Genomic DNA, 27,900 nt, shown 5'->3' on the forward strand with positions numbered 1-27,900 from the left:
AATAAAACACATTGTCTAGAAATAAAATATTAATTTAAAATATTAATTGTTCAAGGCTTTTATCCAAATAAATCATGGAAATAGGTCAGAAAATTAATTTTAAAAATTTAACTTTTATTAAACTGAATTATGTAAAAGAAATTTGACATTTCTCTCAGCTGATAGGATTCAATATGGCTGCTCAGAAAACACGTTGCTTATCCACGATTGAAGAGACGCCTACAAATGATTTCTGTGGAGTATAAGTTAAGAAGAAATTACAAAAAAAGATAGTAGAAATCCCTTAAATATAAAATTTTACAATGGCTGGCTGCGAGGAAGTATTAGAAGGATTTATTTGTCCAATATGTATGACAGATTTCAAAGCACCTAATCAATTAACGAAACATTTCGAGGATTTCCATAAAGATGATCCAGAAATTTTGAAGTCGCTTAAAGGTAAAACTTCGAACTTTCGTAATTATCCTTAAATCTTATAAATTTATTAAACAAACATATTAATGCATTGTAAAAATTGATAATGTATTTTAAAAGTAAGTGTGTCACAAACAAATATTTAAATCATTTTATTTTTCTAGATCTTTTTGGTAAGGCTAAAAAGAAGATTTTAAAGCAAGATGAAATGTCAGATTCCTTTGCAAATAGTATACCACCAACTACTAGGCAACGTAGCCCAGAACTTAATTGGGGACCTCAAGAAATAGGTATTGACAAAGAGAAAATCCTCTTTGATATTGATTTATGTTAAAGAATATAATATTATAACAATTTTACTTTGAAGAAAAGAAATTTATAATATACTGGAGAAGATAACAGAGATATATTCAAGCTATCTTTTAAAAAATTAACAAAAGATCCGTAGAATTTAAAATGAATTATAGATGCTTCAAAAGAAAATGTTATATAATTATGTATTAATAATTTTCAGGTGCAATGACATCACATACAAACTATTTTAAAGAAGTAAGAAATATGAGATTGGAACGTTACTCTACAGAAACAAATAAACTTCTCATAAGACTAGATAAATTATTAAACAATTTACCATCTGATCCAGTTGATAGAAAAGGTAGAATACAAATTTTATTATCCATTTTACAAAGAAAAATTAACTAATATTTTACTTTTTTTATGATAGTTCATGAACGCACCATTGTGCCATGGATAGATGAAAAAGATGTAAAATTATGCCCTACTTGTGCAAAAAGTTTTCATGTTGCAAGAAGAAAACATCATTGTAGACTTTGTGGAGCTGTTATGTGTCACAATTGTACAATATTTCTATCGTTACAAGATGCAAGTTGGTAGTTTCAAAATTATTAAAAGAAAAAGATATCGGAAAAAAAATTTTTATAGAAATCTAATTGCTTACGTTTACAGGAAAAATGACAAGTCCTGTTTCTGTACAAGATGATTCAGCAGTATCTCCTACTTCCGAACGACCAATTTCGGAACGTATAGTACGTGCGGGTATTGGTCTTACAAAATTGGCGAGGTCACCATCCAGTGGTAGTTTAAATAGTGTACTATCCTTGGTTAATGATTCAACAGGTAGCGAGCAGCATTTTAGAATTTGTACGCACTGTGCGAATCTGCTTGATGCGAGAGAAAAACAAAAAGCGAAACATTTTGATAAACCGATAGTATGCCAGTTTTATGAAAAGCTAAGGGCATATATGGAAGAAGCTTCGCAACACGTAAAAATGTACAACAAAATGTGGGAATCCTTAAAGTACGTGGTCCAATAATTATAAAATGGACATTTGTAACACTATAACATTTGTGTACAATTTTATATTACTCCTAGCACAAAATTACTCGTACGAAGTTAAGAGATATGTTTTTCAGTGAGGGGGAATCCACATATAATTTAGAAGATGCTCAAGCTTTAAGAAATAAGATCGCAAAGTTAGGCGAGAATATAGATTTAATTAGCAAAAGAATTTCAGTACTCGGAACAAGATGCGTAGAAAATCCTCCGCAGGATCAAGAACTTCGATTGCATCATATGGTTAGAGTGTCTGCGATGATCTTTTTGAAAGAAGAATTATTAAGCGTGCAAGCTTTACCTTCAGAAGAGAGATACGCGGAATTACAGAAGGAACGACAAAGACGTATAGAAGCTAGAATTGCGTATGAAAGACAATTGGAAGAAGAACAAAGAGAAAGACCAAAAGAGCAGCGTAAAAGGGAGACATGGAACCTCGAAGTTCGGCCCATTATGAAAGAAAATCAGGTGATATTAATTTATTGAATAAACGGAAAAAAAGTTTTATTAAAAATTCCTATTCTTAATTTAATACCATTGATGTCATGTTCACATAGCCAAATGTGGTACTAGATCAATCACAAGGTTGGGGTCCATCTAGCGTTACTCCCATAATGCCATCTTCTATGGATCCTATAATTGAGCAAATGAGTAATCTTCGAGCTTACATTAAGCAAGCTAAAGCAGATTGCAGATATGATGAGGTTGCAACGTTAGAACGCAATCTTAAAGAGCTTCAAAGCGCCTACTTCACAATGAGAGAAAGTAATAATAGCGATGGATAAAGTATATACATATCTGCATTTTTTATTAGGTAATTCTGTATTTCTTATCGGGTTTAAATAAGACTTAATAAACCTTCCTATTATATCGAAAGTTTCACGTATCACTGCATCCATTTCATGTATTATTGCACAACGTGATGTACTTTAAAAGTTCCTTTGCATTCGTGAATTTAATTATAAATATCATGATGATATTTCGTAATGTATACATTTAATATACTAAATTATTATTGTATATATTAATATTGAAAAATATATATGATTTTTAATACAATATTATTATTATTTATTTAATTTCGATTCTACAGTCCAGAAATGTATCAGGTTTTACAACATTATTTGAAACTCACACATACTTACATATTTCTCACACTTGACTTCATACAAACAAAGTTCATAAAACTAAATCTATTCCTATATATATATATATATATATACATATGTATATTATAATTCAACTTCTCTTAACATATATATTTGTAAAAACTATAATATGGATTTTTAATATAATGTTTATATAAGAGTAAGAAAGTATATTTTTTAATAAAATAAACTTATAATATTTATTTATACACTGTAGTTTTTAAATAAACCATATGTATATATATGCATAATGTAAGAATAATGGGATGGTATGCTTTTTTATGAAAAATTAATCTATCTAAATCAAAGTTTAATTTTCTCTTTACAAATATTTTATAAAAATATATATTTATAAATAATGCTCATCATTTTGGAATGTTAGATGTTTCATAAATGAAAAAAGTATAAAATACGTATATAGTTACTAAAATAATTAAATCCTGCGTTATTCATTATATTCTAGTACTGTAACTGGTAATTCTTTCGAGCTCAATGCATTTTGCGCTATATTCGTGTTATTTTTGAGACTGCATGTACTATCAGAGTAACGAAGATCAACAATACATTGCGGTAATTCGGTAGAAGATATTTCGTTTTCATCAATATTTCTACTGGATAAATGTAATGAATCCTTTGTTTCGTAATTAGTTAAAATTTCATTTGACGAAATTGTATTATTTAAAAATACAGGAAGTTCTTTTGATAATACTTCTTGATATAATTTCGTTTGTTCTACAGATTGTCCGAACCGATTTAAAAGAACAGGCAATTCACCAGATGATATTTCTTGTTGCTTGAGTACTTGTTCTTGTTTTCTACATTCTTGTACGTTTTCTTCACTACTAAATTTCATCAAATCTGACATTTGTGCATTTAATGTTTCTTCATCATTTTCTAATTGCTTTTTGTTGTGTTTCCTTTTTGAAGAAATCAATTGTGTTGACTGCATATTTCTTTCCAAAGAACTATCATTCATTACATTAGGATTAACTGTTTCATTGTCATCAACTTGTGTAGGTAATTCAAATATCAAAGATTCATTAAAATTGAAATTTTCAAGTTCCTCCTTATCTTCCAATAATCTCTTTATTTCGTTAGAGATATCTACAGGTGCTGCAGGTCCGTATTGTGGCCGTTTTGGAAGTTCCTCTAAAAAAAAAGTAAGGACTTTATTTAAGTTACAATAATTATATACTTTATAACAATATTTTTTTATTATACCATTTAGTAATTCTCCAGCAACATAATCTGCAGCTCTAAATAACTGAGCTTTTGTTAAAAGGCTTAATAAATAACCCAATGTTGGTCTCGTTTTACCAATTGTCCCCCACTCCGATAAAAATAATTCTGCTGCATTTCCTTGCTGTGCAGCTTGCTCAATCATACTATAAAAGTTTAAACAATAATAAATGAGAAACATAGTTTACTTTATATTAAGTATAATAAAATATTATAATAAAAGTATAATACAATTTTTAATTGATATTTGCTGCTGTATACCTAAAATGTTCAACATTAAATTTTGGCAGATTAGAACCATTATCCTTTGGTATAATAGCCATTAACTTTTTCCATGAATCCTGTATACTTAATATTTGTCCCAGTTTATATAATTCCGCAGGCCTTAATTTTCGTATCTCTGTGTCGAAGCAAATTGTACTTTGCGACATTATCCTTATAAATACTTCAATTTTTATGCAACGTAAATAAAAATGGGCAGTACAGTAGAAATAAACTTATATTAATTCAGCAATAAAACTGGAAAATAATTTCTAATGACACGATTTTTTAACCTCAATTCTTTGAATTTTCATACATAATTACTGATATACGGTCACATGGCTAACAACCACTATAGAGAAACAGAAAACTGTATTTCTCTCTCTCTCTCTCTCTCTATTGATCCTATTATCCATTAATATATAAGGATATAATAAACAATAAATAATAATAAAAATATTAGTATATAAATAGTATGTAAGTAAGTAATAATTATTTTTTAATATTCACTTTTAGGTTTACATTATTTCTACTATAGTTCACTTAAATTAAAAATAGAAAATGTAATATGTAATTTCTAAAATACATATATAATACATATAAAATATAAACTTTAGGGAAAATAATATAAGGAAGCACATATTAAATATAGAATATTTGAAAAATTTGTTATTGAAATATTTTATTTTTATGTCCTGTAAAAGAATTGGTATATAAAATTTATTAAAAACAATGTCTTTATAAGACACGTGTATACTAATTTGAAGCACAAAAAATACAAGAGCTGCAACACATACAAAATATCACAGTCTTGTTCAAAGTATGCATATTTTGAGGTAGATTATAAGCTAAGAAAAATATTGACTAATTCAGTGAAAAAAAGAAACGTTAATTTTATATTCTCTTTTCTGAACTTGCACACTTCTATTTTTAAGAAATTCGCCGAACTATTATTTACACATAGAGGAAAAAAACATTAAGTTTTTCTGCAGTTTTTTCACTTCAGGCACTAATTTTGCATTGTATATTATGAACCTTTGAATGCCCATTACAATTACATTTAATCTTGTTATGTATAATTTGTTAAATGTAATTATATATAAGCATCATTATTTTAATAATTTTAGAATATAAACTCTGTGAATATGAAATAATACCTGAAACATAGGTCATAAGTAATTTCACAATTAATTATATTACAATTAACTAAACATTATATTTACTGACATCAGAAAAAATTGCATATACCATAATTTCATAAGCGTTCTGATATATCTTTGGCGTTTTCTTTGCCATTAGCAATTCGAGATCCAAATTGAAAAGCTCTTTTAGGGAAATTGGCTGTATTTCGGAAACCAAGTTTATATGCCACTAAACGTAAAAGTAATTTATCTCCTAATCCAGATGGCATTTTATCTGTTGGGTAACACCTATAAATAATTGAATAATATAATTTCGTTTTATTTTTTATTTTTCTTTCTATATTTATTTTACCAATTTACCTTTCCCATGGTTTCAGTTTTTGAACATATTCTACTATGTTTTCATCTAAGTATGGCAGTCTAGATTGTCTTCCATGATCTGATACGATACGATCATCACGGCCTAAATTTCTTTCAGAGATTCCAGCTAGTTCAATGTTTAGTTCTTGTGTTAAAGCATCCCAACCTTTATGTCTTAATATCGTTCTATGTCTCATATATCCACCAAACAATTCATCTGCACCCATGCCTAAGAGAAGTACTCTACATGGAGATTCATATACATTTGTATTCAAATGAATTGTACCCTTTGCTCGACTTGCAAACCACACAGCACAACCTAAGCTTTCATCTAAGATGGTGCATAGTGGATATAGTAAATTACAAATTCGCGATGAACGATATTTCTGTAATTCTGTTTGACTGATATTTACCTGAAAGAATTAATATAAATTAGTTATTAAGATATCTTTCACATTTTACGGGTATTTCAAAGTATATTTTGATTGATATACTTCTACAAAATTCCATTTCCGTTTTGGGCAAATCTTTGTAAGCTCTACAAACGTTTGTCTTCCAGTTTTTCTGTCAGGAACATCATATTGGTCTTCCATATTTTGTTTTTCATTATTTGCACTTGATTTCTTAGATGTATTAATAGACTTTTCAAATGCAACATTGATCAAGTCAATAGGTTCATGTTGTGATACATATTTATCAGCAATTAGTGTTAAAATAGCCGAATCCAAACCTCCAGAAAATAATATACCTATTTTTGAATGATTGCATATAACATCTTGTTTCTCTAAAACTAATTTAATACATGTTCTACAGAATTTGGGCTGTTTCTTTATTCTAACTTCCACAGCCTTGTAAAGAAGTTTCAATAATCGATTGACTCTTTCAAGGATATCTTTATCTTCTATCAAATATTCTAGTATTTTACAAGAATTTTCCAAACAAGGACTATTTTCCAAATATTCCAAGTCTTTAATATTAGGATGCAAATGTAGACACGTTGATACATCTGATTTTAATATAGCTTTTTCAATATCAATATCTACACCCAAATGTGTTTCTAGTGCTTCAATAATATCAGTAAATCGCAAATCTGGCTCCTTCCATGGGTAGCATGTAAAATTCACTCTAGAATTGCTTAAATTCATAACAAAAATTCCAATTGCAGGAATTTCCATAATTCTATTTACTTCTTTACTGGCAACAGATGTCAATGTTAAAATATTTTCATCAGTATCCACTTTTAAAAGCAAACTGTGTCTGCCAATAACATCTCTACCAAAATACAGAAGATTTGTAGATTTTTGAAAATATATAAAACTATATGGACCTTGGATTTCTTGGAACACTGATAGTACACTTGAACATGACTGTAGAGCATTTAACAGCACAATAGTATCACATAAATTATCTTGAGCCTAAAACAAATAACATAATGATTCAATAATATTCTATCTCATTCCTTATTAGTACATGAAATAGTTATAATATAGTCAATATATTCGCATAATATATAATATTTACCAAATTTCCAGAAAATATATCTCCATTCCAAAGAAGAATATTACCACTCGAATCTATAGCTGGTTGTTCACAAAAATCTGAACCCTGCATCCATAATACAGAAGCAACAAAGTGACCAGACCAAATTGGAGTCAAATTTTCAAATTTCTCAATTAAACCATCAGGACCACGGGCAATTATTAAATTCTTGCAAGCTTCCCACTGATAGAGAAAAATATTAAATATTATAAATAATATTATAACTTATCAGTTACAATTCTTGTTTATCATTATGATGTATATTTCAATAATAGTACCTCATGTGAAATCTCTATACAATTTGCATGGTTTTGTGAAATGTTACAAAATATTCCACACATGGCTACATTGGCATAAACATAACCCTTTATAGTTATAAACCAGTTGGTTTACAAATAAATGTCTTATTATGTGTATATCTCAAATCATGCTTTATTTAAACATAATCGTACGTATGTTTATATGATACGAAAATAATATAAAGGTAATATAAAATATATAAAAATTATTATTTTAATTACGTTAAAATTACGTTAACATTTAATTTTAATTAACAAATTTCTTCCGATATTTTTAAATTTCATTTTAAAATATTTAAAATCGTCAAAAACGTGCAAAGAAAATGTAAATGTTAATTTGAACGTGTTTCATTGTTCTACATGAATTCTCGCCATGTTGTTAAAGATGGCAATTTTAAAGAATCGATAATTAACCACGCATTGGACCTTCAATCGTATTGTATAGTGATACTGTGTATACGTGATACTGTATACTGTGTATACGTAATATGTTTTTTGTACATATTTTATTCAGTCATTATTAATTCGCTCGAGCACAATCTTACAATTACGTAGCTGTTTATACGTTTATATCTTATATCGTTTATGACAGTTCCTCGTTTTATTTGCAATATGATCAATACGGGGTTTGTATTAAAAATTTATATTTTAAATTATAAATTGTAGTATACATTATAAATTGTTTTATATATTTATAATATAAACTTGTAAAGTATAATATAACATAAATTTATAATTCATATATTACCTATAACATAAATATAAATAAAAACATAAATTATTTATAACAGATTGTTTAAAAATAAAACAAACTGTTATTTGCAATAATTTTGATGATTATGCAAAAGAAGATAACTATAAATTATCAATTTATTGCTTGAAAAAGTTCATTAAATTTGAGTGAAAATTACACATATTGTGCTGTTAATTATGCTCTAGTTACATTTTATTTGTACATAAGTTAATTATAAATGCTGCAAAAATACCATTAAATATATATTAAATATCATTACTGCAGACGTTTATGTAAATTTATTCTTTTAACATAGTGGACCTTAATTAGAGACCTATTTTACTTACTGAATATTGTAATTAATACCTTATTTTGGATATTTTATATATTTTTGTATATTATGTGCATTTTTATATCTGCAAATTTCTTATAAATGCATAAATATCTGCAGTCTAGTCATTATCAATACATATTAATAAAAATATATTTTCATATATACAGATATATATAGATATAAGTTTTTAATATCTATTAGTTTTATAGAACAGACTTATCATGTATAAATGTTTAATATATGTATATAGAAAACTTGCCGGCCGCACAATCTTTATTACTGGTGCAACAAGAGGAATTGGGAAAACTATTGCCTTGAAAGCTGCAAAAGATGGAGCAAATATCGTCATTGCAGCTAAAACTGCAGAACCACATCCAAAGTTACCAGGCACCATATTCACTGCTGCCAAAGAGAGTAATTATAAAAATAATAAAAAATATTAAATAATAATTAATTAATTATCTCAAATTTTGATATATGGAACTTCCTTCATTAAAGAAATTCATTTGTTTCAGTTGAGCAAGTGGGTGGTAAAGCATTACCTTGCATTGTAGATGTAAGAGATGAAGCACAAGTAGTGTCTGCAGTAGAAAATGCTGTCAACAAATTTGGTGGTATTGACATTGTTATTAATAATGCCAGTGCAATTTCTTTAACAGGCACAGAATTTACAGATATGAAAAAGTATGATCTTATGAATAACATCAATGCCAGAGGAACATTTTTAGTGTGAATATAAAAGTTCTTTATGAATTACATGTACAAATCAAGAATGATAATTATTATTGTGATATTTGTTTTAAGGTCCAAGATATGTTTACCTTATTTAAAAAAAAGCACAAATCCTCATATAGTAAACATCAGCCCACCATTAAACATGAAACCAATATGGTTTAAAAATTATGTTGCGTATACAATATCTAAATTTGGAATGTCAATGTGTGCTCTTGGCATGGCTGAAGAATTTAAGGACAATGGCATTGCTGTAAATGCTGTCTGGCCAAAGACTGGTAAATTATTCATTTTTTAATTTCATTATTTTCTTCATTTTTATTTATCTGTATAAATTTAAATTTATTCTTAATCCAGCTATTTATACTGCCGCGATTACAATGTTATCTGGTACTGAATCAAAAAATTACAGTCGTAAACCTGATATAATGGGAGATGCTGTGTATGCTTTGATTTGTAAAGATAGTAAATCTATTACTGGGCAGTTTTTAATTGATGAAGAAATATTAAAAAATGAGGGAATCACGGATTTCACAGATTATGCATGTAATCCAGGTATATTGAGTGGAATATAACATTTCTATAGATCTATAATTAATTATAATAATTAATTATTATAATTATTATAGATTATAATTATTTCTATAATCTATAATTAATACTTTGTTAAAAGAATCTATTATAAATGTTTCTTTTTCTTTTTTTTTAGAGTATAAAGATAAATTAATGGTAGATTTATTTGTGGATGAAAATTTGGAGTCTTTGGATTCAAACGCTCATTCATTATATAAACTAACACAAAAAGATATGCAGGATACTAATAAAACAAACGGAAAAGTTGCACAAATATTTAGCGTTATTCAAGCAAACTTGAATAGTGATCTTGTTAACAAAACAGGCGCTATATTTCAATTCAATGTCAGAGGTAAATCAGCCTGTGAGATTAAATATTGTCTTTCATTGATTGCTCTAGAAACATGTCAATTAATATAAAGTTAATAGGTAGTGAAGCTGGTACATGGTTTTTGGATCTTAAAACTGGTCAAGGTTCGGCAGGTAGAGGAGAACCTAGTCAATCACCAGATGCTACATTAACAATGGATTCCGATAACTTTTTTGCAATGTTTTCTGGTAATTAAATATATTTATGTATTAAACGCATTAAAAATTGATTTAGAATGAGGTTTATTAATAAAAAATTTATATTTGTTTAGGAAAATTGAAACCGACATCAGCATTTGTAATGGGAAAATTGAGAATTAGTGGAGACCTTCAAAAAGCAATGAAATTGGAAAAATTAATGAATCTATTAAAGTCTAAACTTTAAGAATCAAATGTTTCCTCTTTTTAAGAAACACTGAATCTAGAATATTCTTACATGAAACTAGAATATTCGTATTGTTACTTTTCTTTTAAAGTTTAATGTTAAGTATAAAAAGTTTATACAGTTTTTAAAGATTAACGTAAAATATATTTTTATATACTCTCTTGTAATATATTTTGTAACGACAAATAATAAAAGAATTATGCAATTTAAATGCTCAAATAGTTATTCATATATTTCAAACATATATTTACAAATATCATTGATGTTTATCATTTTCCATAAAAGCAATCTATAAATATAAGCAATATCTTATTCCTATAGTTTTTACCTTTTCATAAGTTCCAAAGAAGATAAATCCTCCTATAATTATCCACATTACTCTGGGACCCACACCAGCAAAAAGTCTACAAAGTTTCCAATTTTAAAATCAAATCAATATAAAATTTGAAAAATTATCCATTATAAATCAAATACCGACTTACCCATGAAAACCTTTATCTCTATATACATCTTTTAATACATATAGTATTTTTAATTTTGAAGTATTTGAATTTCCATGTGAAAGCATTATTCTTGTTTTTATAACATCTAGTGGTGTAGTAACAGTAGCAGAAATACCACCTACATAATTAAGTGGAATTAATTATACATTAATTATAAAGTAAAATTATCATAGGATACTAAAGATTTAAACCTGCAATTGCTCCACATATTGCACTTTCTATAGGAAGAATTTCTCTGTCAACATGTAAACTCCAAACTTTCTTAAAGTATTCCCACATTGGAAATTGTATTAAACTAAAAGGCATATCTCTTAATACAGTGCTCCGATAACAACTATATAATAATCTAAGATTAATATCTTGTCTATCTAGCATAGAAACTTGTCTCCTTTGCTTTATTACTTCCACAGGTACTCTTATTAAACAGGATACCTTCATTCAAATTAAATATAATTAGAGTTTTATTCTTAATGAACATTCTAATTAATTACTTTTTTCCTAAAAATTACCATTTCTGCTAAAGATGCTGAACCCATGTGAAGGAATGAATGATATTTCTCAGGTACTCTACATTGCATTATATTTTTAATACCTTCATATGTGACGAAAAACAATGATGCTAAAGTATTGTAAGAGTTTAATTTATATGTAGTTGTATATATTTCTAAATTACTTTATATAACTTCATACTATAGCACTTGTTTACCGCTTGGTGCAGATCCAATTATTACAGGAAGAATTCCTTTATAAAGATTAGAAAATCCTCCTGATTTTGCGAATCCTTGTTTAGATTGTAAACGTGTTTTTAATGTGTCTAATGGGTGCAATATTATATCGACAGATGTCCCAGCCAATCCTCCTGCCTATTTAAATGAATATTTGAATTATAGAATAAATGAATTATAATGAATAAAGTTCCAATTTTTCAAATACTATTTAAGTTAAAAAATAATTTAGATCAATTTTTGTTTCCTTTATATAAATAAATATTTTGTTACTTACTATTAAAGACATAGCGAAAGTAAATTTCGTATCTATTGTTTCTAACATCATTTCATATTATGACAACTTTTTTAATTGGTTTAAACTACACTCATTGGATGAATTGCGGATAGAAGCCAACGTAGCATGAAAGTAAACTATCAAATACACTAAAACCACTCAACTTTACATACGCATAATTTTTGAACTGCCAAATTTCTAAAGTTAAGGCGCATTTTTTGAATTCCACGCATTGAAAATTTTTAAATTGCAATAAAAGAAGACAACAATTCTATTTATTTTTGTGCATGACAGCACAAAAATAACCTAGTTTAATCCACACACACATGACTAATCTATATTCTTATTTTTTAATCCTATAATGGTAGACTGAAAACTTTTACAACCCTAAACAAATTTTTTGTATAGGTAGATAAATAAATAAAATTAACTTTATACAATAGTTGCCTCTATTCTATAAAAAATCTTCGTAATAATATACGTAGGTAATTTAAATAAGTTTGATAAGGATATGAGTTGAATTTTGAACGGTTAAAAGATTACAGTTCAAGTCGGTGTACTTTCGCAGGAAAAATATATGTTGGGTTATTATCAGTATATAATGAAGTCATAGGTACTTAAAACGTACTTAACGAGTAAATAAAGAGAAGACAATTTTACTATATAAATGAAAAAAAGCAATTCCTTCATAATTCTTTAATTTTTAGTAACTGTATGTAGAAAAAACCTTTGTTGCTTTTTCATAAATATTTCTTCCATATGTTTTTAATTTTTTATATTTTGTAAAATTTAATTCTACAATAATAGGGTGAATTCATTGTAAGATTATACGTATTTTATTATAGATCTTTAATGACTTAAGGAGAGGGATACAGTTACCATTTTTTATTATGTATAGATAAATTAAAATATTGCTCTAATTCTGTCCAAAATCTAAAGGTAAGTAGAATTGGTATCTGAAGTTCCACGAGAACCAACTGATCGTACTATATGAGGATAAGGAATACGAAAACCTTCGAACATTGCGTTTCCCTTTCTCACGTCAAATGATTGACTCGACATATTCGCCCCACACGAAAAATATGAATTTGATGCAGGTCTACAAAATAAAAGGAATTTGCCAGTTATATATCTCTTTTAGAATTTGAAGTTATAAAATAGTTTGAAATTTTTTATTTTGGACTTGTATCCATATACCTCATTTTTGAACTTCTGTTGTTGCCAGATTTTATTGGTGTAGATACATCACTTAAAGAGTTTAAAGTTCTATTTTGCATTTCAAAAGACATTAATTTCTTTTTCTGTTCAGTATTTTCCATTTTCAGTTTAATATATTTATCTCTCATCATTTTCATGTTTTGAGTTAGGCTATAGTAGTGGGACTTCAATGTCTCGTATTTTTTGTCCTTGAGAATTTGATTAAAAACATATGTTTCTTTCAATTCAATATACAAAAGTTAGGAAAAAGAAAAAAAGAAAAAGAAAGTAAGGAACACACGATTTCATGAAAACGTTGTATCATAATTTTCATTTGATTATTCTGAAAACCACATATTTTGTGTAATGATTCCAATGATTCATTCAATGGAGCAAAGAAATTCTCTACTTTCGATAATGATGGTTGCTGTAACTCGACAGAAAAAATATCAATCTGCTGACATTGAGGACACTGTTTTTCAGCTAAATTATGAAAGAGAAAACAGATTTATTCTTATATACAATATGAGCATATACTTATAGCATGAGTAATATTTATCATTTTATGTTGTTTATTATTGCCTTGTTGTATGCATCCATTACAATATATGTGACCGCATTGAGTCAAACAAAATGGTTTTTTTCCTCTATGTGGTGTAGCAAAACACTTGTTACATATAAACATATCCATCACTGTTAAAAAGAACAAACAACGTTTATATTTTATTTTCGAATAAAATTCACAATTTAAATTATCTATGGTGTATTAGTAATCTTATTTTATGCTGAATCAGTAAAATTAGCGCATGTGGCGGGAAATTCAAATATCTCAATAAATTAAAAAGATGAATTACACAAAGAAAGTTCGTAGTTTAAGATTACGTTGTATTACCTCTATAATTAATATTATTGGATTTTATTTTTGAACAAATTTTATTTTGTAACTCTCATAAAAATACATTTTCTTCAATTCTTGCTTCAAATTAGCTGCGAACTTATCAAATAACCTAATACATACATTCAAATAAATAAGAAATTATTGAAGATTCTCATCTTGTAAATTCTTGTAAAAAATAATTTAATGTAAGTATCGATGTTTGAAATTTATCGAGTCCTGAAAAATCAACATGGAAGACAAGAAGGGTCTCGTTCTGCACATGTGTGACATGCAATAAATGTCTCAGACAAAGGCAGAGACACTCTATTCATCTCTATCTATCTATCTTGTAGTATGAAAACTTTGTTGTCTTTGTTGATTTTCACAATTCATTTTTCAAACAGTTTTTCCTATCGAGTCTGAAGGTCCAGATCTGTCTATAGGACCGTAATATTGAGAGAACCTTAATTAATAACTAATAATTAATAACTGCTTATGATAATAAATAATAATTATTGATAATAAAGATAACCTGTCTCATACATGAGTAGTGTAGTATTTTATTATTAACTGATATTGTTATGTGTTGATAATGGTGACTGTAAACAGGTATTGTACATCGAATATATATAAGTTATATACTATTGTAATGTTATTTGTTCATTACTCCATATATTTTATTTAGGATAAATGACTTAAAATTAATACAACTTGTGAAAGAACATGAACTACTATACAATTCTTCTGCTGAGAATTATAGATCTAACGTCGCACGAAATAATGTATGGCAAAAAATTGCGAGGATTATGGGATTGTCAAGTAAGAAATAACCATATATTTGTATACTGTCTTTTTTGGACTACTAAATGGTACATTGGAATTCTTCAGATGTTACATGATCTTTTCATAATTTTAACAACTTTAACCCTTAGACAACTAATAGACAATAAAAACTATATTGTAAAGATAATGGCAAATAACTTACTTAAAGATAAAGAATTGTGTGATAGATTTCAAAGCAGCTGTGTTTACATAGATCTATACCATACTGTCCATAACAGTATTTTATATCTTTCCTTTTATTATTTTTTATACATACGATATCTTTGTAAATCTGACTTTTTTCTTCAGAACAAATTTTTAAATGGAAAGACATTGCGTAAACCAGAATATCATATATAAATTGTATGACTTCTTCACCCGTTGTGAACAGTAATTCATAATACATCATAGAAAACTTTAACATATATGTTAAGCATGTTATATAAAACATTTTGAAATTTCATTAACACTACAATGAGATATGACTATTATGGTTATATCAGTAAAGTTTAAAACAATTCTGAAAATATACACAGAATATTAGATATGTAGATAATCGTCTAGGGGTTAAACTACGTAAAAAATTTATTACGATTTTATCAGATATATACCATTATATGTGTGTCCTTGGGCAGTTATATAAAACAAAAAATGAACAAAATAAAATAAAGGAAATAAAACAAAAAAGTGGGCAAGATGCAGTATTTCAAGCATCCTGTACTTATTGCGAAATGTGTGTTAATTATAAACTTTGTTCCATTTTAGCTGCACGATGTAAAAGGAGATGGGTTATTATAAAAGATCAGTATCTAAGATTTCTACGGTGGAAGCCAACAGTAAAAAAAAAATGGCCTCCAAAACCATATCAGTACCACTCTGAAATGGAATTCTTAAAGCCATATTTGAAGCACACAACATTATATGGATGGTTACCGGAATTTTATACTCACGATGTGCGAAGATCGCCCCGTATTTCAGATACGATAATAGAAAATACCAATTTAAATGACACCAATGATGAAAAATTAAGGTCTGAAGCGATATCTGTAATCACTATACCATCGGATTCTGTTCCAACTCAACAACTTTCAAATTCAAATTCAAAGAACGCATATCAGAAACCTCGTATAATTGGATCTTCATCTTTCGTAATGGAATATGCAAATGATAAACAATGTGAAACTCGCGATGTTCTAATGAAATATTTCGAAACTGTAGCTGAAACAGTTCGAGAATTTCCACCAACGTTACAAGTGAAAGTAAAATCAGAAATATCAAAGATAGTTCATCAAGCTGAAATGGAATATGTTCATCAAATTGAACTACAACCATATGGACAATTGATAAACAGTTTTCCAGAACCTGAGCAAATGCCTTTTAATAACGTTATGAATTCGCAATACACAATCGGACATACTTTAACAAAAATTGAACATTCCGGATAAAGATCGTCGCTAAATGTTTTATTGAAATGGTGAGTTTATAATAAATTGAGAAGATTCACAACCTTCATCAACAATTTGCGTTTCTTGACAAATTTGGAATTGTAATTATATGTCGTTGGTAATCAAAAGTTATACAGTTAAATATATATATAGCATTTTGAAAGCATTTATGTAATAAGTAATAGCGTGTTAAACAGAAAATGAAGTTCTGGGATTCTTGTGATGAGGAGAAACATAGGTCAAGATATTAAAATTTAAATTTTAATATTGGACGTAATGTAGAAGTAAAATCATTGAGGCCTAATTATATATAAATATAATAATCAAGATTAAATATAGATTAGGAATTTATTCAGCTTTGATTATACCGCAAGCCCAACGATCTCCCGAATTTCCAGTAGACGCAGAAAGAGGACTGCTGCCTCTTCCAAGATCATCTTCGCCAGAATGAATGACAATTGCACGTCCTATGATATTGTTATTTCCAGTAAAAGAAATAATAGAATCTATGATATTTACATCAGCAACTCCGCTTTCATTTGCTAATATGTTACCTAGATCGCCAACATGTCTCACCGGACTATTTTGTCCGCCGTGAGTGACCTAAAAGTAGAAATCAAAGATAAATTTCTTTTATAAGCATCATTTATAGTTCGGTCATATTTTATACGTAATTTATTAAGAATTGAATGCAAATTTTTATGTGGCCTTGTTATTAAATAATAACTTACATTCTCAGGATTGAAATGCGGACCAGTAGACATACAACCATCTCGTAAGTCTCCCTTTTCGTGTACATGGATACCATGTAACCCTGCTGTAAGTCCATATACCTTTCCAGTAATTTTAATTAAGTTATCTTCGCATTGAACCAAAGTTAGTTCCCCTGTTACATTTTTCGTTCTAGCGTTATTTGGTACCAAATGAACGTGTGCAGCCTCTTGCTATGAGATATGAATTTCGTAATATTAAATAATTATATTAAGTAACTTATAAGAGTATAAATTAATTTCTCTTTTTAGGAATATTTCTTAAATTCTTTTTAATGAAATTGATATTTTGGCAAACATACCTGCGCAATAAAAGTGAGCAGTATGATTATTCGATTCATGGTGAAATATTCTGAAAATAAAATAAAATAATTATATAATATTGTATACAATTATTATATGGCAAAGGTTCAATAAATTTCTATAATTTTTACTTACTTTAAGAATCGTTAAGTTAGAGTTAAATCGATTATCGATTTGTTTATGAATCAACTTTTGATCTATAAATTACGAATTCTATCTGTTCATCTTAAATCCACATGTTAATTAAAAAGGAAAATCGATTATGTTTTAAAAAATATCAAAAAATAATTTTAGTTTGAAAATATATTCATACCATGAAAAATAAAAACTTATATAATTATATTAATAGATACTAAAAATTACTTGTACTCTTTTTAAGAAGTTTTTTAAATAAAAATGACAAATTTACAATAACTATGATGATAAAATTATTTTTAAATTATAGTAACGCGCAAAATAAGAAAAAATAAGAAATTTTTATCAAGCACGTAAACTTGTGAGATAATAGTCGATTAAAAAATTAAAAATAAATATTACGTCGTAAGCGAACGAATTCTTCAACCTTGGAGGTTAAATACAGAAAGTAAAAGGAACGTACCGCTTATGTACATTTCTGCACGGATAATGACAACCTGGTTGGATGCTGTGCTGAAGGCCTGCTTATACTATCCGTACTATTAGACATATCCCCACTATTAGATATATCCCCACTATTAAATATATCCCCACTCGCTATTCCTTTAAGATGGTTACGAACAATTACTTGGAGAATGATCCTACTCGATTAATTCACCTATTACCATGACAAAATGATCATCAAAGACAATGAAAGATTTTAGACCTAGATTTCACTGGCAACAAAGAGAATAATTCTTATACAGGGTGGTTAATTCGAAGTGGATTAGATTAACATCTGGACTATAATAATTTACCAACTGATAATTTTAATAAGTTGATGAACTATAGCTTATAAATTTCTTTTTGCAATTTTATGTTAATTAGAATAATTAGATAACTTATAATTTGCAAAACTTATTTTGCAAATTTTTTTTGTTTTGTTATATTGAATTTCTCTTTTATAATGCAAAAGAAATTATTGATATACGTATATATTGTGACTTGTCACTCGTAAAATTTCACTAATAATAATTTTAGTAAATCGACAAAGTCCAAGTTGAGTTCTGGAAAATCCTGCGAATCCATGTCTTTTTCCTGATGATTGCATTAATGTATAAACATGAGTGTTTATATACATGTAAACATGAGATTATCGCATATGAAGAGTCACATAATATCGTAAAAAAATACTAGAGTTGTCAAGCAAGTTTAAAGATTGTGTAATCCCTTTTATGTATACACTTTGAATGACTATGAAAAATATTCCCAGAGCAACTTTCGTTTAATTCGTTATGTAGGTCTCCTTTCAATAGATTTCAAGGACAAAAATAATTGTAAGAATAATATGTTATTATCTTTTAATTGGTTTATAATCCTTATTAATTTAAAAAAACTTTTGATCTTTTATTTATGTTATAAAGATGAAAATTGTTTGCAACCATTTTCTACAACAAAATTGAAGATCATTTACAACGTATATGATGGTGGGTGGAGACAACTACGATACAAATTGCTCTCTTTTGTTTGCTTGAATCCTTCTTATAACGAATACCGGATATTCTATTTGTAAGGCACTGATTTTTATTTCACCTACGTGAACGTGAATCATCTAATCCCAATTCATCTACGCAACAATATTTCTTGCAATTGAATAAAGTGCAATTTTTCATCTTTTTTTTTTCTTTTTCAATTTGTTTTCTTCAACTTGACTTTTTGTTGCCTCAACATTACTTTAATCTTTTACATTAATTTTCAATAAACAAAATAAAATTTTATTTTTGTAATACAATAATTTAAGATTACTTTCATTGAAAATTAAGTATATTTTCATGCTAAGTCATAGTTACATAGTTAAATTAATGTTTTATTGTAGATATCATTTATATGATTATACTGAATCTCTTCTTTGATTTGTTCAACTTTCTCAACTCGGTATCCATTGTAACGCGTATCGTTTTCCTCTTTCTTAAAATATTCTCCCAATTAAACGAATGCTGAAACGGATGCTTCTGTAAATCAGCTAACACTTTAGCTTGCGTTTCCATAAAATGGTAAATGATCTCTTCATTCGGGTCACTTCGTCGCATTTCCTTAAAATTCATTAGAGAAAGTATCATAAATGAAGAAAGATCATTATTAAAATACGATAAGGACATCCTCTAATAATATTAATCGATCGATCATAGTACATAGCGGCTGATGAAAATATTTGGACACTTATAAAACTTTTATATCCATGTTGTATGTAAAATATTTTGAAACATTAACATTGTAATAAGACATAACTGTCATGATTATACTGATCAAATTTGAAACTTAAGTTTCGTGTAACATATATAATATATTCATAAAAGGTGTCTGTACAAGTGTTCCAGTACTTTCATCAGAAAAGTTAGATGCGATATAAGGCACACAACAATGGCCAATAATAAAGAACAATAGTACTAATAATGAAAGTCATGTAAATACTCGGGAAGCTCTCTTTAAAATATTTAGCTGTATTGTATTCAACATCTTTCTTCTTGTAACGATGAAATAATGACACAATGTTTATGCAATAAGACGAAACGAGATGAATAAATTGGACGTTCTGATATAGTGTGTTAAGTTATTATTGACCTTCTGATGATTCTCTATAGGCAAATTAGATCAGTTATATCCAAGCTTACCTTTCTTAGTATTCTGAACTATCAAAAGTTTAAAAAAAGATTCTGAAGTATTTAACTCCTCTACTACAGTTAATCGCCTCTAGTAAAATTACTCTGTTAATCCGCGTTAATTATTGTGCTCTTCGAATCATTTTTGACGAAAAAATTCAGAGATAAAATTTTGTAGTAGTTTGCCTATAGAATCTGCCTATGGAGGGATTATCATAGAATTTTTTGCTATATTTTTCAAACTATAATCCGACTTTCGTCATTCCATTTACCATCATTTCCTCTTCGAGTATAGTGTCCTCCACAGTAATTGGTTTATCGATTTTTCCTGGCACTGGCGCCACGGAAATTCGCTTAGTCTCTGGCTGATGTTTAGGGAAGAAAAGGTTTTTGGTATGCTCGAAAATACTTTCTTGCATTTTTAATGTCTGCCGTAATTTTTTCTTCTTCCTTTCTGCATCCTGCCGTAATCTTAGAATAGGTTCACGCTGTCTTTCGAGGTCGTCTTTCTTTAAACCTTTCTTCTCCAGAAGCACTTGCTGCATGTGCTTCAACTCCCTTGCTTTCCATCTTTCGCGTGATTCTTCAATCATTTCCCATGTTCTCTAAAAATTCGTCCCAATTAAGGATCAAATAACAGTTTAAATTCTTTTTCTTATTATTATTACATTAAAAAGAAGTCCGATTCTATAAGCTCTTCTTTTTCTTTTAATAATATTAGTTTATCGAAAAGAAACATACTAAGCCTTTTTTTAGAGGCTCTACTAAAGGTTCAGCTTCCATTGTTTTAGAGGTGACTGCTTTCTCTTCTTCCTCTTGCTTCTTCCTCTCTGCTTTTCTTTGTTTTTCTTCGATTTCCTTATAAGCCGTTCGTGTCCATCTCTCTAACCATTCTCTACAGCTCTTTACCTGGAATTACCCATCCGAATGGATTAATAACCCATTCAAAGCTAGTGAGTATGCCACGAGAAAAAAATTCTAATTGTATTTGATAAGATGAAAAAATTATTCTGAAAAAGTTGAAGAATTAAAATATTACAATCCTGAAAAATTATATAATACAAAGATAATAGTGAATTAAAATAAAATAGTACAAAAAGAATAAGTGAAAATAAAGATTTGCGTTGTTTAGACATAGTATAGAAAATGAGCAATCCAGTAGTTTGACCAATTTATATCGTGGCGTTGATAGATTAAATTAAGTTTCAAATATCATTTCATTTTCTACAAATTTACCCTTTTAACTTGGCGTTCGATAAAATTATTCATCCATTCTACACAAGCGGTGTCCGTCTTGAGAAAAATACCGGGAGCGAGAAACATCCTTAAGATACCATTGAAATCGCAAAATCCTACGCATTGTGGAGACAAATGTAATTCATGCGTGTATATCCCTGTAATTATGCGACCTGACAGACTCTGCATGACGCATGGTTCTTCTGTTTTCACCATAAAATCCCATAACTCCACGGTACCATCTAATCGTGTTAGAATTACTATCGTGGGGCGATAGCTACCCCAAGAAATAGCAGTGAAGCTATATAAAAGGATAAATTATTTTTTTGTATATAAAAGTAAAGGAAAAGAATGTGATAAGTTACATTTTCTTTTACAGGGGAGCAGTTTTAAAAGTCAATACAAGATGACTATTCATGTTGTATACTTATTTCTTACTAATATCTTCGTGTCAAATATCTCATAGCTTCTATATACATTTCTAGATTAGGTTCAATATAATCCAGACACTCGTGTCTCATTATAATGTTAATGAAATGTCGAAATGTTTTATATAATACATACAACATATACATATAAATGTATTCTAACTGTATAAATACTTTCGAGAGCTATTATATTCGAGAGATATTATATTTCGAGAGCATTATAATTATAATGAAATGTTTTAAAAATCCGAAATATACCTAACTTGTGATTTCTTCCAAAATAACGGTATACCAATATCCTCCTTCCAAATAGCGAATATTTTGCCACCTATGGTTGCAAGCCACGATTTATTCAGCTTAGATCTAACAGAATGTGTTATAGGACCATCGTGTATTCTTTTAAACCAACACCATTGACATGTTTCTGTATTAATATTTAAATCTGTTGTGAAATCATATCCTTCCCACGTGATGCAACCAAAATCGCCTAGAAAATCAAATGTAGTTAAATTACAATTAAATTAATGATTTAAAAATATACAAGGTGTTTGATTTATCTTATATTGCTTAATATTTTACAATTATTTTATATACAAAAAATTGTACCAAGACAAAGAAATTTAAGATAAATCTGTGTAGCAAAAATAAATATAATATATAATTAATATACATAAATACCCTATATAATTAAAAATGGAAATATTCATTTTGAATACTGATTCTAGAGGGACAAAATACCTATTTTTTCTTTTTATAAATTGTTTTTTTATACCTTCAACAGTACCGACATGTATCATCGGTTTCATCACATAATCTGGTTTCTTGATAACATTTTCAAAATACCTCCGGATAGTTACATTTTGCGTTGATGGAACAACATCAGTGCTTTTTTTCATAAATTTCGGTGCATACATGCTCATAGCAGTTATTACTACATTTCGACTTTCGTTTGGATGTTGGATTGTCAAGACATAATAGGGCTTGAAAATACGGTCCAGTACTTTAAACGGAGATATCGACTTTGCCAATGCTTCTGGTCTTATTACGGTCCCTTTCCTTTTCTCTTTTTTCTCCTTCTTATACATCTGCCATCTTATAATAAATAATAATTTCTGATTAACTCGCTAGTAAAGATTAATTCAATAAGAAATTGTAAACCATATTTTAATTTTCGATTAATTCCTTCTTTTTTATTTAATTTTTGAAAGTGCATAATCGTGAACAAATAAACTTTTCTGATCAAAGATAAAAAAGATATAAAACAGATGAAAATGATGACTTACTAAAAAATAATATTCATCATATATTTATGTAACAAAATAAAATAATAAGGAATAACATTTAATTTCTGGAGAACCTTCATTTTAATTTAATTAGCTTATATTTAATGGCAAATACTTGCACTTTAAGTAAATCGTATTCTAGTTTCTGAATGTGTGATCTCCTTTTCTCTCTAATAACATTGATTTCAAAGTTCAAATAAACATACATTTTCTATAATGATAAGGAAAACTGGAAGATTATTTGCTTATCGTGTAAAAATTGTATATCAACTCGATATTAAAAAATATATAAAAACTTGATATTAACTTCTGTAATCTAATTATAACGAATACTCTGTTTTAGATGTTTTCTATATTTTATATGTCGGAGATGAAAGGACACCGGTGCCTTTCTTTCGGAATGTTTGGAAAAGTCCCTAATACTTTAGTCCAGACTTTTTATTATACCGTACTTAAACAATAAAACTGAGAAATAGCAGTTTATGAGTCAAGTCAATTATGATTGTCCAAGATTTATGACACTGGGCTTGGGCTCGAAGTGACATAATGGGTCACTGGACGTAGCCACGGTCACGAGAGGGACGTGTACCTAACAAAGGCATAATGTAATTAAATAAGTCTCCTCAAAAACAGGGATTGACCTGAGGAATACGGAGAGGAGTATATAAGGGCAGTTCCACTTGGACTGAGATTCTATTCGATAAGTTCGACTAGTACAAAGAACGCTTGTCATCCCGTTAACCGTGTATTCGTTATCGAACCTAAATTCATCGTCATAGACATCTCGATCACTCGATCATCGATATCACTTGTTAACTTTTGTAATACACTCCCATAAACAAACATCATCTGGTATAAGACAACTATGGACAACTGGCAGCAAGACCTATTACACGCCCCGTTTTCCAAAGATGATCCGACATATATATCTTAGTTTTTAAGTATCTTTGAAATGCTCAAAGCGTGCTCCTATTTACATACTCGTACTAGGATTAAAGTACTCTAAAATATTAAATTAATTATGATATCCTTACAATATGTATAATAAGTAATGAATCGAATTTACTTAAAAAAAAAAAGACCAACTTTTCATCCAACTTCAAGTTCCAGAAAGCGATCGTACCATCCTCGCTTGCAGTCACAAATTGCGAGGATAAATCATTGACACTAGTGTCTTCTGGCAACGATGTAATTCTGCCACTGGAATCAAGCTGATCGTACGGAGAAATCCATATAATCTGAGTTACAGCCGCCTTCTGGCTCTCTTTTAACGAGGACATTGCAGTAGGTCTGATTACGGACGTTCCAATTACTTCCTGCATCCACACGGTCAAAGTCTTTATCGCGATTCTATGCTTGATTTGAGCAGCTGTATACACAATTACCGCTTCCACTTTCTCGATTTTACCTGGGATGTGCCATAGTACGATCTGCAATAGTTTAAACACGGTATTTTATAAATATAAAACATTAAAATTATTAGTAATTGAAGACATTAAATACGAAGATCATAGAAAGAAAATCTGATAAGTACATTTTTATTGATTTTTTTCATTTTAATGTTAAATTATAATTATATTGTACATTAAATATTGCTATGAAATACTCATATTTTTCAATAATAGTCTTCTTAGCACTTTAAATTATTAATACTTAACTGGCCATTTGCGCAACCACCTACGATCAGATTTCCATCTAGTGGACTCACAGCTACGGATGTCACTTCCCTTGGACATTCAAGAACCAATTTTGGTGTCAAACGATCGTTGAACGACCATACGAGAACAAAATTATTGTCGCAAGCCTTAACTACCTGGGATAAAAAATTCGAAATTTACTATCTTGAAAATTTAAGAAATCTAGGAAATTGGAAGAAAGACATCTTTTTTATAGATTCACTTCTTCGTTCGATTTAGGTCCAATCAGATGTTGACTCTTTGAGTAGCTCGTATAGGCAGCAAACGCTATACCAGTCCATAATGGATGCCAGCAAAGATCATTGATGACTTTATTAGCCACATGCTGTTCATCGTGAAAGCTCAAGTGTTCCTCATAGCTTACAGGTATCGGCCACTGTGTGTCTCTTATGTTCCTCACTAAATTTCCATAATCGTTCGTGTAAATGTCCCAAGTAGCATTTAACAACAACTACAATAGTATAAAGACGAGAATAGACGAGTTATATTACATATTATACATTATTATTAGATTGAAAAAAAAACTAACTTGATCGCACACATAGTCGCTGAAACGATGAAGGAAGCTTCTCAAAGATTCTACTTTATCTGGCGTAAATTTCGATATATCCGGAGACTTATATTCATATTTGTACTGAACCCAACAATTTGTATGTACCGAAAGAGCCGTTTGAGTTTCCACATCTCGAACATCCGGAGTAACCTGAGTCATATTGCTTAACAGTTTACGTGGAATATTTTCAAAGATTTGACGGTAAGGGAGAAGTTCGATGTATCCATCTCTAACGTCGTCTACTTTTCTGTCTTCGAATTGGAATGATGCATTGAATATATCTGCTGTTCCTATTACCTAAAATGAACCGATGATGTACGCAATACACTATCATCCAAAAGTGAACATTTACTTATTTTTAACAGAATGTAATATAATTGCAAAATTATCAAAAAGAATATTCAGGACGATTTTATCTTAAATATCGTAAAATATTACATTATATATATATATAATTATATACCATAGATTCCCTATATGTGTATAGTAAAAGTCCATTTCATTCTCCAAAAATATATTAATAAAAAGTGACACGTTTGTTACAAGAAACTCTTTCCTCCATTCTAGTATTGCCTACATAGTAAAAGTACTTTCATTCGTTCCCTTATTTCGCCTTCCACTTTTTTACCTCGATTTCTAACAGCGGTCTAGTATTCTTAACGATGGACGCCTCGATTTCTACACTGCTGTTAAATTCCTGCCATTTCCCTAACGGTTTATAGACGGCGGTCCTCACACGATTTTCATGTTCCTCTCTTTGTTTCTGAATTTGTTCGACCACAGCATCTCGACCGTCCTCCGTCAAGCATATGTAAAACTGACCTTCTTCGGTTAACGATGGAACGTAACCGATTAGTATCTTCGAATTCGGAAACATTCGAATCTCGTTTTTTATTGGCAGGAAATCACTACTGTCTTCGTGGAGATCTATATTGTCTTCAATGATCTCTTTCCGAACGTATACCCAAGGATACTCGGTGCTAACGTTTTCTCCTATGACACAGCCAACTACCTTTTGCGTTAGAGGCGACAAGTTGATCCTTGCTATACCTGGTGCGCCCTGAACAAGAACGTACTACTTAATAGGTTGTTTATTTGATCTAGAAAAGACCAGTGATCGAGTAAGAGCATAATTGAGGAGTTTTTTGGCTGGAAAACCAATAAAACAATATAAATAAATAAAATGACATTGATTTGGATTACTAGTGAAACAGAATAGCGAATTTCTTTCGGTGGTTCGGGTACATAATCCACCGAAGCAAGACGTAGAAGATCGCTGGTTGATGGACCGGAAGCGGAATAAGAATCTAAATCGAAAATCGTTCTTCGTCTTTCTTTTAATGTACTTATGTCCAAGCGTACTGTTTCCTTTGCTTCCTTCTCCCAATCTATGGTTTCGCTAGAAATAGCTTCACAGAAAATTCTAATTAATTATATTTATAACGTTTCATAAAATTAATTAGTTATGGTTAGTTAAAGAATTTACTATTGATTGACAAAATGGAAACTAACACTTTACTGCTTCCGACCAGTCCTTTTCATATTTAGACATGTATCCATAATCTTCAACTTCGAAATAATCGTCATCATACATGGCATCTTCTGCTAACGCAGAATATTCCCTTTTCCTTGATTCTTCAACTGTACTTTCATATTCTCCCTGTTCAGTTTTTTCATTTTGAAGAATTTTGTCATCTTGATTAGGTTGCTCATCTTGTTTCTCTTTCTCTTCGTTATGAGGCTCATGTTCATCAGCCATTATATTTCGGTTGATTATGCGAAAATAGTAGAAAAATGATATAAATAATACTAAATTATTTAAACACGTTAAACAGAAATTTGTACATACATATCTGTCACACGTGACGTTGTCGACTATGCTATGACAGGAATCTGTCAAATATCTATGTATTGTATTCAATTTGTAATCGTACCACGAACGAGGTACTGAACGAGACGTGAGATCTTAATATTGACATACGAATACCTCTACAATACTTGTTCATCCTACTACAGAGCATACACTGTTTTTACATGTATCAATCAATTAATCTTTGGCAAACGATACCAAGTTAAGGACTACGCTACTTGTAGTCCAATTTAGGCCTCAATAAACTCTGTTCTTTCT

General features: G+C 29.1%; 9 protein-coding genes across 13 annotated transcripts; 3 read left to right on the forward strand and 6 right to left on the reverse strand.

The window, feature by feature from the left end:
• The first annotated feature begins 150 nt into the window (after nucleotides 1-150).
• On the forward strand, nucleotides 151-2,827 carry Rbsn-5 (Rabenosyn-5). Its single transcript, XM_072015908.1, has 7 exons — nucleotides 151-438; nucleotides 579-704; nucleotides 929-1,069; nucleotides 1,139-1,300; nucleotides 1,381-1,732; nucleotides 1,849-2,236; nucleotides 2,326-2,827. The coding sequence occupies exons 1-7, from the start codon at nucleotides 303-305 to the stop codon at nucleotides 2,551-2,553; spliced, it is 1,533 nt and encodes a 510-aa protein (XP_071872009.1). The 5' UTR covers nucleotides 151-302; the 3' UTR covers nucleotides 2,554-2,827.
• Tub (interleukin 1 receptor associated kinase 4 tube) lies at nucleotides 2,813-4,849 on the reverse strand. 3 transcript variants are annotated; one of them, XM_072015910.1, is made up of 4 exons: nucleotides 4,699-4,849; nucleotides 4,417-4,600; nucleotides 4,138-4,301; nucleotides 2,813-4,065 (listed from the first exon to the last, which is right to left on the reverse strand). In XM_072015910.1, exons 2-4 carry the CDS (start codon nucleotides 4,584-4,586, stop codon nucleotides 3,362-3,364), a joined length of 1,038 nt encoding a protein of 345 aa, XP_071872011.1. In that variant the 5' UTR covers nucleotides 4,587-4,600; nucleotides 4,699-4,849; the 3' UTR covers nucleotides 2,813-3,361. The 3 variants fall into 3 exon arrangements, with proteins under 3 accessions (XP_071872011.1, XP_071872013.1, XP_071872012.1); XM_072015912.1 differs by having other exon boundaries at nucleotides 4,417-4,555; nucleotides 4,699-4,790; XM_072015911.1 differs by lacking the exon at nucleotides 4,699-4,849 and having other exon boundaries at nucleotides 4,417-4,690.
• A 232-nt stretch (nucleotides 4,850-5,081) lies between these two features.
• On the reverse strand, nucleotides 5,082-8,162 carry LOC139993828 (asparagine synthetase domain-containing protein 1). Of its 2 annotated transcripts, none has more exons than XM_072015907.1 (6): nucleotides 7,736-8,162; nucleotides 7,440-7,640; nucleotides 6,413-7,333; nucleotides 5,919-6,331; nucleotides 5,644-5,846; nucleotides 5,082-5,573 (listed from the first exon to the last, which is right to left on the reverse strand). In XM_072015907.1, exons 1-5 carry the CDS (start codon nucleotides 7,796-7,798, stop codon nucleotides 5,672-5,674), a joined length of 1,773 nt encoding a protein of 590 aa, XP_071872008.1. In that variant the 5' UTR covers nucleotides 7,799-8,162; the 3' UTR covers nucleotides 5,082-5,573; nucleotides 5,644-5,671. The 2 variants fall into 2 exon arrangements, with proteins under 2 accessions (XP_071872008.1, XP_071872007.1); XM_072015906.1 differs by having other exon boundaries at nucleotides 5,665-5,846; nucleotides 7,736-8,161.
• Nucleotides 8,163-8,232: 70 nt separating this feature from the next.
• Nucleotides 8,233-11,093, forward strand: Hsdl2 (Hydroxysteroid dehydrogenase like 2). Its single transcript, XM_072015909.1, has 8 exons — nucleotides 8,233-8,382; nucleotides 9,074-9,237; nucleotides 9,339-9,552; nucleotides 9,628-9,833; nucleotides 9,913-10,110; nucleotides 10,265-10,480; nucleotides 10,558-10,686; nucleotides 10,770-11,093. The coding sequence occupies exons 1-8, from the start codon at nucleotides 8,342-8,344 to the stop codon at nucleotides 10,880-10,882; spliced, it is 1,281 nt and encodes a 426-aa protein (XP_071872010.1). The 5' UTR covers nucleotides 8,233-8,341; the 3' UTR covers nucleotides 10,883-11,093.
• LOC139993832 (mitochondrial S-adenosylmethionine carrier protein-like) lies at nucleotides 10,769-12,744 on the reverse strand. The gene is made up of 6 exons (XM_072015914.1): nucleotides 12,388-12,744; nucleotides 12,092-12,248; nucleotides 11,895-12,004; nucleotides 11,577-11,817; nucleotides 11,365-11,503; nucleotides 10,769-11,286 (listed from the first exon to the last, which is right to left on the reverse strand). Exons 1-6 carry the CDS (start codon nucleotides 12,436-12,438, stop codon nucleotides 11,172-11,174), a joined length of 813 nt encoding a protein of 270 aa, XP_071872015.1. The 5' UTR covers nucleotides 12,439-12,744; the 3' UTR covers nucleotides 10,769-11,171.
• A 278-nt stretch (nucleotides 12,745-13,022) lies between these two features.
• LOC139993834 (probable E3 SUMO-protein ligase RNF212) lies at nucleotides 13,023-14,510 on the reverse strand. 2 transcript variants are annotated; one of them, XR_011801468.1, is made up of 5 exons: nucleotides 14,167-14,510; nucleotides 13,886-14,067; nucleotides 13,585-13,793; nucleotides 13,267-13,486; nucleotides 13,023-13,182 (listed from the first exon to the last, which is right to left on the reverse strand). XR_011801468.1 is itself a non-coding variant. In XM_072015916.1 (4 exons), exons 1-4 carry the CDS (start codon nucleotides 14,273-14,275, stop codon nucleotides 13,321-13,323), a joined length of 666 nt encoding a protein of 221 aa, XP_071872017.1. In that variant the 5' UTR covers nucleotides 14,276-14,508; the 3' UTR covers nucleotides 13,220-13,320. The 2 variants fall into 2 exon arrangements, 1 of the variants encoding a protein (XP_071872017.1); XM_072015916.1 differs by lacking the exon at nucleotides 13,023-13,182 and having other exon boundaries at nucleotides 13,220-13,486; nucleotides 14,167-14,508.
• Nucleotides 14,511-14,786: 276 nt separating this feature from the next.
• LOC139993833 (uncharacterized) lies at nucleotides 14,787-17,079 on the forward strand. The gene is made up of 3 exons (XM_072015915.1): nucleotides 14,787-15,070; nucleotides 15,147-15,280; nucleotides 16,049-17,079. The coding sequence occupies exons 1-3, from the start codon at nucleotides 15,054-15,056 to the stop codon at nucleotides 16,726-16,728; spliced, it is 831 nt and encodes a 276-aa protein (XP_071872016.1). The 5' UTR covers nucleotides 14,787-15,053; the 3' UTR covers nucleotides 16,729-17,079.
• LOC139993835 (uncharacterized) lies at nucleotides 16,879-17,872 on the reverse strand. The gene is made up of 3 exons (XM_072015917.1): nucleotides 17,801-17,872; nucleotides 17,460-17,672; nucleotides 16,879-17,331 (listed from the first exon to the last, which is right to left on the reverse strand). The coding sequence occupies exons 1-3, from the start codon at nucleotides 17,837-17,839 to the stop codon at nucleotides 17,077-17,079; spliced, it is 507 nt and encodes a 168-aa protein (XP_071872018.1). The 5' UTR covers nucleotides 17,840-17,872; the 3' UTR covers nucleotides 16,879-17,076.
• Nucleotides 17,873-19,266: 1,394 nt separating this feature from the next.
• LOC139993836 (dynein axonemal intermediate chain 3) lies at nucleotides 19,267-27,889 on the reverse strand. The gene is made up of 13 exons (XM_072015918.1): nucleotides 27,285-27,889; nucleotides 26,976-27,181; nucleotides 26,401-26,832; nucleotides 25,749-26,069; nucleotides 25,422-25,670; nucleotides 25,184-25,335; nucleotides 24,609-24,956; nucleotides 23,012-23,331; nucleotides 22,498-22,726; nucleotides 21,812-22,112; nucleotides 21,317-21,484; nucleotides 20,848-21,180; nucleotides 19,267-20,008 (listed from the first exon to the last, which is right to left on the reverse strand). Exons 1-13 carry the CDS (start codon nucleotides 27,529-27,531, stop codon nucleotides 19,799-19,801), a joined length of 3,516 nt encoding a protein of 1,171 aa, XP_071872019.1. The 5' UTR covers nucleotides 27,532-27,889; the 3' UTR covers nucleotides 19,267-19,798.
• Between the last annotated feature and the right edge of the window lie 11 nt (nucleotides 27,890-27,900).

This window comes from Bombus fervidus, chromosome 13, assembly GCF_041682495.2.
Source record: "Bombus fervidus isolate BK054 chromosome 13, iyBomFerv1, whole genome shotgun sequence".
Taxonomy (NCBI): Eukaryota; Metazoa; Arthropoda; class Insecta; order Hymenoptera; family Apidae; genus Bombus; species Bombus fervidus.